General features: G+C 44.9%; 1 protein-coding gene across 3 annotated transcripts in view; it reads right to left on the reverse strand.

Moving 5' to 3' along the window:
• LOC115110189 (junction plakoglobin-like) overlaps positions 1-13,235 on the reverse strand; it is a 67,865-nt gene that overhangs the window by 22,535 nt on the left and 32,095 nt on the right. For all 3 annotated transcript variants that reach the window (XM_029635620.2, XM_065010043.1, XM_065010042.1), the window contains exons 2-4: positions 5,210-5,264; positions 4,666-4,830; positions 3,971-4,224 (exon numbers count right to left, since the gene is read on the reverse strand). In XM_029635620.2, the coding sequence (XP_029491480.1) occupies positions 3,971-4,224; positions 4,666-4,830; positions 5,210-5,225 (435 nt within the window). In that variant the 5' untranslated portion in view covers positions 5,226-5,264. The remainder of the gene's footprint in view (positions 1-3,970; positions 4,225-4,665; positions 4,831-5,209; positions 5,265-13,235) is intronic.

Here is a 13,235-nt window from a genome sequence, read left to right on the forward strand (position 1 = left end):
TTTCACTTGGTTTCCCAAATTAAGCGCTGGGTAGCTGCAGGAACAAGGTTTGAAAGCCAATGGTGTATAGCGTTTGGGCAGAATATCACCTGTCGGGGCTGCGAGAGCATGCTCCTCAGTGGTTGATGGGTGGAGTGATCAGTGGTCGAATCTGTGTTTGAAATTCAACTGCTCTACTAAGGGACCTTACAGATAATTGTATGTGTGGGATACAGAGATCAGGTAGTCATTCACAAATCATGATCAACATTGTGAGTCCATGCAACTTACGTGAGTTGTTAAGCAGCGTTTCACTACAGAATTGATTTAGGCCTTAACAAAGTGGTTGAATACTTATTGATTGACGTTTCAGATTTTCTGTTTTTTATTAGTTTGTACACATTTCTAAAAACATAATTCCACTGACATTACAAAACGTTGCAATTTAATCCATTTTAAGTAATGAGGTTTGAATACTTTCCGAATGCACTGTACACAGTACACACTTTTCTCTTACAATAGTTACTGGCTGAATAAATACTATATCAGCCTATTTGTTTCAACAGTGTAATTGAGTTTGATCAAAGATTGCTCCCAGCAGGCAGGGAGGGGGGACGACGACGACGACGACAAGGTCATCCATTGGAAGGTCTTTAATCTAGAAATCAAAGGCCATATTTTCAATTTGATTAGCTGCAATGGTATAAAATACTTACTGTTTTTCTCAGTCGCTTTGGTGCATTTCTTAGATCAAAAGTGCAATTCTTGATACTACTTGTACAAATTTCAAATCATCTAGTCACTTGTGCACATCATTAAAGCATTTTCTTATTCCTTTGAACAAATTGCAATTGATAATGTACAAGTGTCAGCTTTTTTCCACATTATCAATTGCTCATGTCATGTTGATCAAAATATAGTAGATGGTTCTCTGTTGAATAGTCTTACCCCTCAAAACATCTAGGCATTAGTTCCTTGCATAAGCCATTACATGCTAAATTGTTGAACTATTTGTCATAAACTGTCAAGCATAGTTTTACACATTTCTATTAGACCTTTTGTACAAAAACGTGAATTGATGAATCGTGCAGGTGAAATTGACCCTCACTCATGAAGGAATGTAAAGTGTTAGTTCAACCAACAATCAACCAGTTGTCTAAATTGCTCAAAGTTGCATCTCATGAAGAATCAATTGGCAAGCATATATAGACAGACCACAACACAGAGTTGCAATTTTCCAATAATGGATGGACCAGGAAATGAACAGGGTCAACAGCCAAGAGGAGGAAGAAGAGGAGCAAGGATGCGTGGTGGAAGGCAAAACAGAGGAAGAGGCAGAAGAGGACATAGGCGCATATCTGATGACATAAGGGCCACTATTGTAGACCATGTTGTCAATCATGGCCTTACAATGGCTGAGGCGGGTCGAAGGGTGCAGCCGAATATTGGGAGATCAACCGTGTCCTCAATCGTTCAAACGTTTCGAAGAGAGAACAGGTATGTCCACCAATGTACACTGCACTGTTACTGTATATACGCAGTATACTGTATACTTCCTACAATGCTTCATATTACAGTAGTCCACTTGTATTTCACAGCATACAGAAATATACTCTATACAGATACATACTGCACCTTACATGCACCCACCTGTATGTTTTACAGTAAAATGTGTGTTCACATAGTTTTTGTCTATGTGAAAGTGTATGATGCATCACTGCATTTTTCCCCACATAGGACTGCAAGATTACCTCAAACCGGTGGGAGAGGACGCCTTTTCACACCTCAACAGGAGGAGGCTATTTGCACCATGGTCCGGGTAAACAATGCCATGAGACTCAGGGAGATACAAAGGACCATTATAGAAGACAACGATGTCTTTGAAAACATCCATACGGTTAGCATCTCAACCATCGACAGGGTGCTGCATAGAAACCAGATGAGTATGAAACAGCTGTACCGTGTACCATTCCAAAGGAATGAGGACAGAGTTAAGGAGCTACGGTACCAGTATGTACAGGTAAAACATATATCTACGTAACTACTTTACAGCAACATTTTATAGTGATACATAGTACAGTAAGCATAAACTGCACACATTTCCATTGCTGTGGAAGGAACATGCATGTACATTTTATGTCACTCTTCCTTTCCAAAACAAATTCAACTGTGTGTTCTGGGATATAGCGTATAATGGAGTTGGAATCAAGTGAACCCTCTCACAACTTTGTATACGTGGATGAGGCTGGCTTCAACCTGAACAAATGCAGAAGGCGGGGTCGGAATATCGTCGGTCACAGAGCTACTGTGGATTTGCCAGGCCAACGGGGAGGAAATATCACCATGTGTGCTGCTATTTCGGAGCATGGTGTCCTAACCCATATCCCCCTTATAGGGCGATACAACACCCAGCATCTACTCAACTTTTTAGAGACTCTCTACAGGGCTCTCATCCCTGATGATGAGAGGGGTCTGTTTAGAGAGGATTTGCCAAAGTATGTGGTCATTTGTGATAATGTGAGTTTCCATCGATCAAACATCATAAGGCAATGGTTTGTGATCCACCCGAGGATGCTCGTAGAATTCCTCCCACCTTATTCACCATTCCTTAAGCAAATTGAGGAGTTATTTTCAGCATGGAGGTGGAAGGTGTACGATCGTCAGCCACACACACAGATGACCCTGCTGGCTGCAATGGATGCAGCATGTGAGGACATCACAGTAGACGCCTGCAGTGGATGGATAAGGCATTCCAAAAGATTATTTCCACGTTGCATTGGAAGGGAAAATATCCGGTGTGATGTGGATGAGAATATGTGGGCCGACAGACAGGAACATCTGGATGTGTAGAGACAGCACAACAGTGCTGCGGGCAAAGTTGTGCCTTAGGGGTGGTTTCCTGTGTTTCTTTCTAATTTAGTTTTTTTTCCTTTGTGCCCCTTGGGTTGTCCAGTCTCTTTCCATCAATAACCCACATACAGTAATATGTAAATAGTACTGTTGAAATTGATATAAGCAATAGAAGTGCAGCCTTGTGCATTTTCAAAACAGTAACTGTCATCCAAACTGTAGCATACGTTTACAACAGGTAATACTGTCAAAGTACACAGTTACATTGACAACATGCCTAAACTTTTTGACGACCTTGTTCGTGAACAATGACTCAATGACTTATCATTCTGATGACACTGACATGATCATTGGCATGAATATTTGCTTTTGGGAGATGTACTATGGATTTTTAGTGACTGACTAGCTTTAGAAACATATATATTGTATATTGCAGTTTGTACAAAATGTTCTGAGAAATGCACTTATTATTTTGCACATGTTAGGGATGATGTGAAAAATGCACCAAAGCGACTGAGAAAAACTGTAAGTAAAAATACTTTAAAGTACTGCTTAAGTAGTTTTTGGGGGTATCTGTACTTTACTATTTATATTTTTGACAACTTTTTATTATACTTCACTACATTCCTAAATAAAATTAGATACTTTTTACTCCATACATTTTCCCAGGAAATGGTCCAATTTGCACACGTATCAAGAGAACATCTCAGGTCATCCCTACTGTCTCTGATCTGGCAGACTCACTAAACACAAATGCTTTGTTTGTAAATGATGTCTGATTGTTGGAGTGTGACCCTTGACTTACATTTTATCAACTACATTTACTTTTGATACTTAAGTATATTTAAAAGCAAATACGTGTAGACTTTTACTCAAGTAGTATTTTACTGGGTGACTTTCACTTTTACTTGAGTCATTTTCTATCAAGATATCTTGATAGAGAATTTTACTTGAGTACTTTTTCCACTTCTAATTAGCTGCACCACTAACCTCTTAATATTGATTGAAGGTTCAGATTGTTTTTAATAGGAGCACGTTGGATATAGTGTTGTTTAATGCATTCATGTGTGAACGTCTGTGCTTTGTGAAAATGGGATTTATAACAACGTTTTTTTTTTTTTAACTCTTCGATGTTAGTTACCGCATCATCGTCGGCCAGCAGCTTGGTGAGCTCGGGCACGGCGCGAGTGGCCAGCTCGGCGTCATCCTGGTAGTTAATGAGGTGGACGATGGCGGTCTTGAGGAGCTGCGAGGGCTCAGCTAGTCGCTGGACGTTGGTCTGCTGACCCGGGTCAGTCTGAGTGGACAGCACCGCCTCGCCCTCCACCAGGGTCTCTGGGAACATGGCCGCTCTCACCCGCTGGGCCCGCGTCAGGGTGTACTGGGCCTCCACCTCTGGAGGTAGAGAGGGATGAGAGAAGGATGAGAGAGGGATGAGAGAGGGAGGAGAGAGGGGAGATCAACGGATACGTGGATAGATTTATCCATAGATAGTGTTTCAAACTAGTGATATTTTGAAAGAGGTTCTAGGCCCTAGTCAGTGAGTCCCTAGTTTTTCAGAAGAACCATGCCTATTTTAAGACATGAAGCCAGTCCAAACTGGCCCGTGTACGTATGTGATGGCCTATGAGCGAGTGAGTGAATCACAGCATGATTATGGCATTGAATGAGTAAGTGTTGACCTATTTGTACAGAAAGAGAAGGAGATGTAGAGAGACTGAAAGAGAAGTAGAGCGAGAGGGAACAATGGAATGAGAGAGAAAGGGGGGGATGGGAAGAGAAAGGGGGAAGTGGGAAAATGAGAGAAAGGGAGAGAGAGATAGAGAGAACTTATACCTGTAGGGTTTTCCACCAACGTGGTGGTGACGGCATACTTCTTGGTGCTGTACTCTGTGCCCTCGTCATCTCGCACGGTGGTGGCGCCTGATTGGATGCCGGAGTCGTGGGCGTAGTATGTCTGCTGCCACTCGGCCACCTTCACCGAGCTCTCTGCCTCGTTCACTGGGAGGAGAGGGAGAGAGAGAAGTGAGAGCGAAAGAAAGAGAGAGAAGTGGGCGAAGAGAGGTAGAGAGGTAGAGAGAGAGAGAGAGAGAGAGAGAGAGAGAGAGAGGACAAGTTGGAAGAGTGACATAGCGTCTAATTATCACTTTTCCCAATCCTAGACCCTGGATTAACCTTGTGACAGGGTGGATACGGAAAAATAGTGTGAGACTGAGAGCCAGTTGTTTCCCTCAAGACACTATATTTATGCTCAGCCACTCCGCGGACGCTTGCCAGTGTGTTTCTAGGGTACAGCAGCACCGTGCTCCAAACTTTGGCTCATCAAGGATGGTTCTTTGCAGATTAAACGATGCCCGTGAGTCTTCAACAAAATACTTACTTTGCATGGACATCATCACCGTCCAGTCTCAAAACTGGCCTTTGGAGAGAACTTTCTGGAAGAGAGGAAAACATAGAAAGAGAGAACATTAGGCCATGAATCATGGTCCTGTGTGGCTCAGTTGGCCCTTGCAGCGCCGGCGTTGTGGGTTGGTATTTTGGTATTCATTAGGATCCCCATTAGCCGCTGCAAAAGCATCAGCTACTCTTCCTGGGGGACCGGTACGAATAAATACGAAAATGTATGAAGTCACTACTGTAAGCCGCTCTGGATAAGAGCGTCTGCTAAATGACATGCATGGGAAAACGACCATCAGAGAGCTAATAAATTAAAAATTAAAAATGCATCCAGAGCAACTATACATTACAATGCCCTTATTCCTGCGGGATAACTCAAGGTAGAACAATGGAGCATCTACTGTATTAACTCATTGTATACCTAACTAGAATATGATCCGCTTGGTAACAACCGAAAAGTTCTAAAAACACCTTTGGCTGTTTATTTGTTGGCCCAATGCTTACATGAAAGTGAGACACAACTAAACTATGACACTCCAAATGATGTCAAATGTCACAGTAATGTCCATATAATATTAAGTGTCCCCAGAAAATACGTTTGTGCGTCCCCATAAAATCGAACTGGGTTTGTGCAGCACGACAGTAAGGACTGAGAGTGGCGTAAATGGGACAGACTCCCTATCCCGTCCCTACGGTACAGCCCGACCCAACTACTGCAGGGGGAGACGAGACGGTGACATTTAAGAAGTGGTGAGCGTCTCTCCCTGAAAAGGTTTCTACTTTCCGTTTGCCAAACAATGCTTAATTCATGACTATAATTAGGCCAATGGTGGAGATGAGTGACAGAGGGAGGAGGGTGGCGGTGGTGTTGCAGAGAAATAATCCAAATGCATTATGGGAAAGAGCTTTGTCCCCTGCTGTTTGTGACAAATACTCCCCAGGAGACAACAGAGAGGTTTTCTGCGTGTTTGTTGCTGACGTAAATAGCTGCAAAGTACTTGCTGGAAGGAGCTAAATCAATTATTGACCCTAATTTTGGGAGGGAAATCTTTTTTTGTTGCTCTCCTCTGGGCTAATCCATGTCTGAATTGGCCATTCTGCCAAATAGCTCAGATCTATTTGCTAACCACTTACTGAACAGCACATAAAACAAAGTGATAAATACATGATGAGTGATCTAGGCTACTTGGAATGTGGAGCGCAATATGAGTGTGTGTGTGTATGTCCACTGTCCATGTATCTGATGCTGATCTTGTTCAAAGCGAGATATCTAAAACTCAATATGCTAGCCTATATATAAACCACATTTTGTCCATACCGAATGAGAACTAGCTAAGAAATGGTGACAAATACGACTCTTTAACTGAGCTTAAACTGACTGGAAGGCAGACGGAGAACAAAACAAATGAGCAAAGCGTAACTGCTTTTCTCCAGGCATGGAAAACGGCTCATACATTTCATCATCACCCCCTTCACAACGTAATGAAGTGCTCCGCGTGACTGACAGGTAGATGAAAGACCTCCAGTTTCCACACCAACCACACAATCTCCCATAGAGCCAATGCTACTGAGTGAGGGCCTCGATCCGCACCCCCACTTACGAGACAATGAAGCCTGTCTGTCTGACACAAAATAGCAGGGTGACATGAAAACAGAAGCATAACTCATAAAAAAGCAGATTTGGACTTCTGGACTGTCATAACGGGCTTTCAGAGAGCCATTCGCTCAAGTTTACCGTTCAATGTTTACCTCAGCAGCACCTTGAGAGGAAAAACCTGAATGTGAGGACTCGATATGAAACATTTAGAAAGCTCCACTGTCTAAGACAAACTGACAATTCTCTTCAGCAAAAGGGTGTTTCTGGCAGAAGCCGTTTTTCCTGTCATTCTTAAGTTTGTTTCTGTAATCTCCACAGACACGCCTTTTTCTCGCAACCTCGTTTTTTCCCCATCTCTCATTCTAACCATCCCTCCTGTTCTCTCTCCATGGACACCTAATCTCTTTGCTCATTTTTAGCCACACCATTAAACTCTCTATGTTGTATTTTCTCAATCGTTCCTTCAACCCTCTATACAAAAAAATTGCTTTTCCACCAAATGCTTTTTCTCTTTTTCCTTTTTCCAAACCACTGTTCTTCTCTAAAGTCTCTCTCTGTCTCTCTGCCCCCCCTCTCGCTCCGTTTATTCTGGAAAAGATAAAAACCAACTCCACCACTCTCTCACTGTCGCTTGGGGACACACAAGGCTTCTGGGAAATTGCTTTTTTAATTGTTGTTGTTATGATGCCACACAGCCTGTTTTCCTCAAGTCATTAATCAAACTGGCCATGGAGGGTCTCATATCGACACACACACACACACACACACACACACACACACACACACACACACACACAGCTAACGGTGGCCAGGGATGGTATTTAGTTTGTTAAAAAGCACTTAAAACGTGGCGGAATTCAAAATGTATTTTTACAGAACTGCCTTGACATAATGAAATAATACACAGTTAGCAAATTACTCTTAGATATTACTCTTCTTCATTAACGAATACGGTCTGTTTGTTCATTCAGTTTATCTGAAGGCTTCGGTTGGTTCAAAGGGAAAAACCTTGTCTATTGCCCCTGCTCTGTGATTTAGATTTAGATTTTTGTATTTCCTTTTACATTAGAATACAACTATGATAGTACTTAAAGTAGGCTATACACACCACGTACTGCTGGGTTTAATCTCGGTCAGTTGTTTTGAAGAGTATTAAGTGTGTGTGTCGTGTGTATAGATGTGTATCCCCATAGGTCAAGGCCAGAAATAACCTGGGCAGGAAAGAGCAGAAGAGGGGAAATTCCTGTTTTCTGTCCATTGTCCCAGTGAAGGTCATGGTTTATATTCACCTAGTCTCTTTTTCTCCTTCCTTTTCTCTCCATCCCATTCTTTCTTTCACCTTTACAAGTCCCCCGCTTGCTGTATCAATAACTATTGGCTTCGCTCCCTGTATGTTTCTACTTCTCTCTTGTATACACTTCTCTCTTTTCACTCACACACACAGTACATCAAGGCTGCTGTTGCCAGGGATCTGAGGCGCAGGGAGGATGTTTTTGGACGACGCACAGCTGAACAACGCTACACCAGCAGATCTACCCTCTTCTATTCGACCTTAAGGGTCTGTGCAAGTTTGGCAGTGTGCGTTTATAGGTTGCAGGTCAACAGAGTGCGTGTGATGTGTTTGCATGTGTGTAAGACGGCTGACTCACGGGTCCCGGGTACTTATACTTCACTGTGGATGTGTGTGTGCGACTGACAGTGTGTGTGTGTGTGTGTGTGTAGACAAGGTCAACGGTCATCCCGTCTCTCCATGGCTGACTCATCTCCAGGATCTGATAATGAGATGACAGTCTCTCTCGCTCTCTCTCGTTCTTTCGCTCTCTCGTTCTCTCTCTCTCTAACCGCTATACACACCGGGCCATGCAGATGAAAGCAGCGGCCGTTTATTTGGCATCACAGTCGGCTGCAGATACGCCGTGTTTGCCAAACTCCTGGAGCGGATCTGATGACACTGTCACTCCCCCCCCGGTCAGCCTCCAATTACAAACCCAGCCAGTGTTCCCAACTTTCCTTCCCCACATGCTGTGCTACTGATCTCAGAGCGGTGAAAAGCTTCTGCTGTTGCTGTTGTTAATTCTATTTCTATTGTTGTTGATCCCCAGGGCCGACCCTACCATTTTGTGGGCCCTAAGTGAAAATGTGTTGCCCCCCCCCACCTAGCAGGAAAACAATTTAGTGGCCCCACTCTTGAAGGTGCAGAGAAAAAAAAAGTGAGTTCATTTCCTGCAATTCTACACATTGTGCTATGACTTAAGCTATGTTATGATATCTGAGAGAGAGTGACTAACTAAATCAATGGGGGCCCCCTGGAGGTCAGGGCCCCTGGGCATGTGCCCTACATGCCCAGTCGATAATTTGACCATGATTAGTACACATTTTTGATAGCTGGCTAGACTAACTTACCAATCTAAAAAATCTTCGCTGACATGGGCTAATTGAGTGACTGACAAGTACAAGAGAAAAACTGCTGATGCACAACCAAATTTATAAACTGCACCTTGTGTATTCTACTATTCAAACTCTCAAAAGTAAGTTGAGACCACGACTGAATCCCGCCCCCACCAAAAAAAAAGTGTGGGACATTAAGCGGTAGCTTATGCTGCTTATGCCTAGGGCTGGCCCTGTTGTTCCCTCCCCAATGCTCTCCCACTGTTCCTAGACCTGTGAAAAGTTGCTGCTGCTGTTATTCTAAACTCACTGACACTCTCCCACTGTTCTCAGACCTTTGAAAAGGTGCTAGTGCTGTTGTTGTCCCCTCCCTGTTGCTCTGTTCCTAGACCTGTGAGGAGCTGACTGCATGTTAAGAAGTGGTCCCTTGTTTGGTGACTGACAGTGCTGCTGTGATGTAGAGGTAGTAAGTTAGAGTAACATGCTGTACCTTGATGTCAGGCTGACCTAAGTATTCCAGTGGAGACACAACCACCACACTGAGCTCCAGAGAAACCATCACACTGAGCTCCAGAGAAACCACCACACTGAGCTCCAGAGAAACCACCACACTGAGCTCCAGAGAAACCATCACACTGAGCTCCAGAGAAACCATCACACTGATCTGTAAATGAGTTTGGAGCGTGGATGCTGTGCAGAGTTCTGCTTTTGTTCTGCTTTTTGTACCTAAATCATTCAGGTGTTTACAACACCCTTCTGTCACCATCACCCTGACAGCAGCTCAAATGTCACTTAAAGGGATAGTTCAGGTCAGATCTATATTTGGGTCGAATTACCCTTACCTGAGTTGTCTGAAGGTCACGGTGACAGAATCCACGATTTACTTCTGCACGGCGACGAGTTAGCGTATAAGCATTGACAAAATTCATGAATGTAAACAGTCAAAACAATGTTAGCAATGCTGCACTACAAGCCCAAACTTCCTCAAAAACACTTAAAACTATTTGGCTCTGGTAATCAATCTGCGAGTGCCCAGTGGAATATAATGCAACTTTATTGTCCATTTTACAGCAAAAAGATGCGGCTGTGAGACTACATGACGAAAAAGTTCCAGTTTAGAGTGACAATTCCAGCGATTATTTCAGCATTATGCGTGGTAAAAAATATACTGAACATGTCAAATTAACATGTAAAATGTTGGTCCCATGTTCAACAGCTGTCCGGGTGGCTGGTCTCAGAGGATCTTGCAGGTGAAGGATCCGGATGCGGAGGTCCTGGGCTGGCGTGGTTATACGTGGTGTGTGGTTGTGAGGCCGGTCGGGCCTACTGTCAAATTCTCTAAAACGCAGTTGGAGGCGGCTTATGGTAGAGAAATTAACATTAAATTCTCTGGCAACAGCTCTGGTGGACATTCCTGCAAGTCAGCATGCCAATTGCACACTCCCTTAAAAATGTTGACATCTGTGGCATTGGTTTTTGTGACAATACTGCACATTTTTGAGTGGCCAGCACAAGGTAATGATCATGCTGCTTAATCTGTCCGAACTCAGAATATATTCTCAACTCAAATATTCTTCTCAAAAATAATGTGGTAGAACGTTTATTTTGATTGGCAATTTTCTGTGTTTATCAAAGAGCCATCAGGTAGCCTGATTTCAGTACCCATGTAAACAGGATTATTAGGAAAATCGTTCTTCTTGCAGAGCATGTAAACATTTTAATTGAACTATTATATTAATCTATTCACAATAATACCAGTATTGTGTGCATGTAACCGTACTCAGAGAAGATATTGTGTATAAGGGATAAACGTATACAAGAAGCCTTTGATATGTAAAGCCTTTACAAGCAATATCTTCTCCCTCACATTCTTTCCCCAATATATACAGAGGCAACTGTATGTTTTCCTTTTCTGACTTTACAGAATATTACCCACCTCTTTCTTTGTTCCAACCACCATTTCTCAGTCCCCCCTCTCTCCCCATCCAACCTCATTTCTCAGTTCCCTCTCTCTCCCCATCCAACCTCATTTCTCAGTTCCCCCTCTCTCCCCATCCAACCCCATTTCTCAGTTCCCCCTCTCTCCCCATCCAACCCCATTTCTCAGTTCCCCCTCTCTCCCCATCCAACCCCATTTCTCAGTTCCCCCTCTCTCCCCATCCAACCCCATTCCCCCTCTCTCCCCATCCAACCCCATTTCTCAGATCCCCCTCTCTCCCCATCCAACCCCATTTTTCAGTTCCCCCTCTCTCCCCATCCAACCCCATTTCTCAGATCCCCCTCTCTCCCCATCCAACCCCATTTTTCAGTTCCCCTCTCTCCCCATCCAACCACCATTTCTCAGTTCCCCTCTCTCCCCATCCAACCCCATTTCTCAGTTCCCCTCTCTCCCCATCCAACCCCATTTCTCAGTTCCCCCTCTCTCCCCATCCAACCTAATTTCTCAGTTCCATCTCTCTCCCCTTCCAACCCCATTACTCAGTTCCCTCTCTCTCCCCATCCAACCCCATTTCTCAGTTCCCCCTCTCTCCCCATCTAACCCCATTACTCGGTTCCCCCTCTCTCCCCATCCAACCCCATTACTCATTTCCCCTCTCTCCCCATCTAACCCCATTACTCAGTTCCCCCTCTCTCCCCATCTAACCCCATTACTCAGTTCCCCTCTCTCCCCATCACACCCCATTTCTCAGTTCCCCCTCTCTCCCCATCCAACCCCATTATTCAGTTCCCCCTCTCTCCCCATCTAACCCCATTACTCAGTTCCCTCTCTCTCCCCATCCAACCTCATTTCTCAGTTCCCCCTCTCTCCCCATCCAACCCCATTTCTCAGTTCCCCCTCTCTCCCTATCCAACCTCATTTCTCAGTCCCCCTCTCTCCCCATCCAACCCCATTTCTCAGTTCCCCCTCTCTCCCCATCCAACCCCATTACTCATTTCCCCTCTCTCCCCATCTAACCCCATTACTCAGTTCCCCCTCTCTCCCCATCCAACCCCATTTCTCAGTTCCCCCTCTCTCCCCATCTAACCCCATTACTCTGTTCCCCCTCTCTCCCCATCCAACCCCATTTCTCAGTTCCCACTCTCTCCCCATCCAACCCCATTTCTCAGTTCCCCCTCTCCCTATCCAACCTCATTTCTCAGTTCCCCCTCTCTCCCCATCCAACCCCATTTCTCAGTTCCCCCTCTCTCCCCATCCAACCCCATTTCTCAGTTCCCCCTCTCTCCCTATCCAACCTCATTTCTCAGTTCCCCCTCTCTCCCCATCCAACCCCATTTCTCAGTTCCCCCTCTCTCCCCATCCAACCCCATTTCTCAGTTCCCTCTCTCCCCATCCAACCCCATTTCTCAGTTCCCCCTCTGTCCCCATCCAACCCCATTTCTCAGTTCCCCTCTCTCCCCATCCAACCTAATTTCTCAGTTCCCCCCTCTCTCCCCATCCAACCCCATTTCTCAGTTCCCCCTCTCTCCCCATCCAATCCCATTTCTCAGTTCCCCTCTCTCCCCATCCAACCCCATTCCCCCTCTCTCCCCATCCAACCCCATTTCTCAGATCCCCCTCTCCCCATCCAACCCCATTTCTCAGTTCCCCTCTCTCCCCATCCAACCCGATTTCTCAGTTCCCCTCTCTCCCCATCCAACCCCATTTCTCAGATCCCCCTCTCTCCCCATCCAACCCCATTTCTCAGTTCCCCCTCTCTCCCCATCCAACCCCATTTCTCAGTTCCCCCTCTCTCCCCATCCAACCCCATTTCTCAGTTCCCCTCTCTCCCCATCCAACCCCATTCCCCCTCTCTCCCCATCCAACCCCATTTCTCAGATCCCCCACTTTCTCCCCATCCAACCCCATTTCTCAGTTCCCCCTCTCTCCCCATCCAACCTAATTTCTCAGTTCCATCTCTCCCCATCCAACCCCATTACTCAGTTCCCTCTCTCTCCCCATCCAACCCCATTTCTCAGTTCCCCCTCTCTCCCCATCCAACCCCATTTCTCAGTTCCCCCTCTCTCCCCTTCCAACCCCATTTCT

This window comes from Oncorhynchus nerka, linkage group LG26 (genome assembly GCF_034236695.1).
Source record: "Oncorhynchus nerka isolate Pitt River linkage group LG26, Oner_Uvic_2.0, whole genome shotgun sequence".
Taxonomy (NCBI): Eukaryota; Metazoa; Chordata; class Actinopteri; order Salmoniformes; family Salmonidae; genus Oncorhynchus; species Oncorhynchus nerka.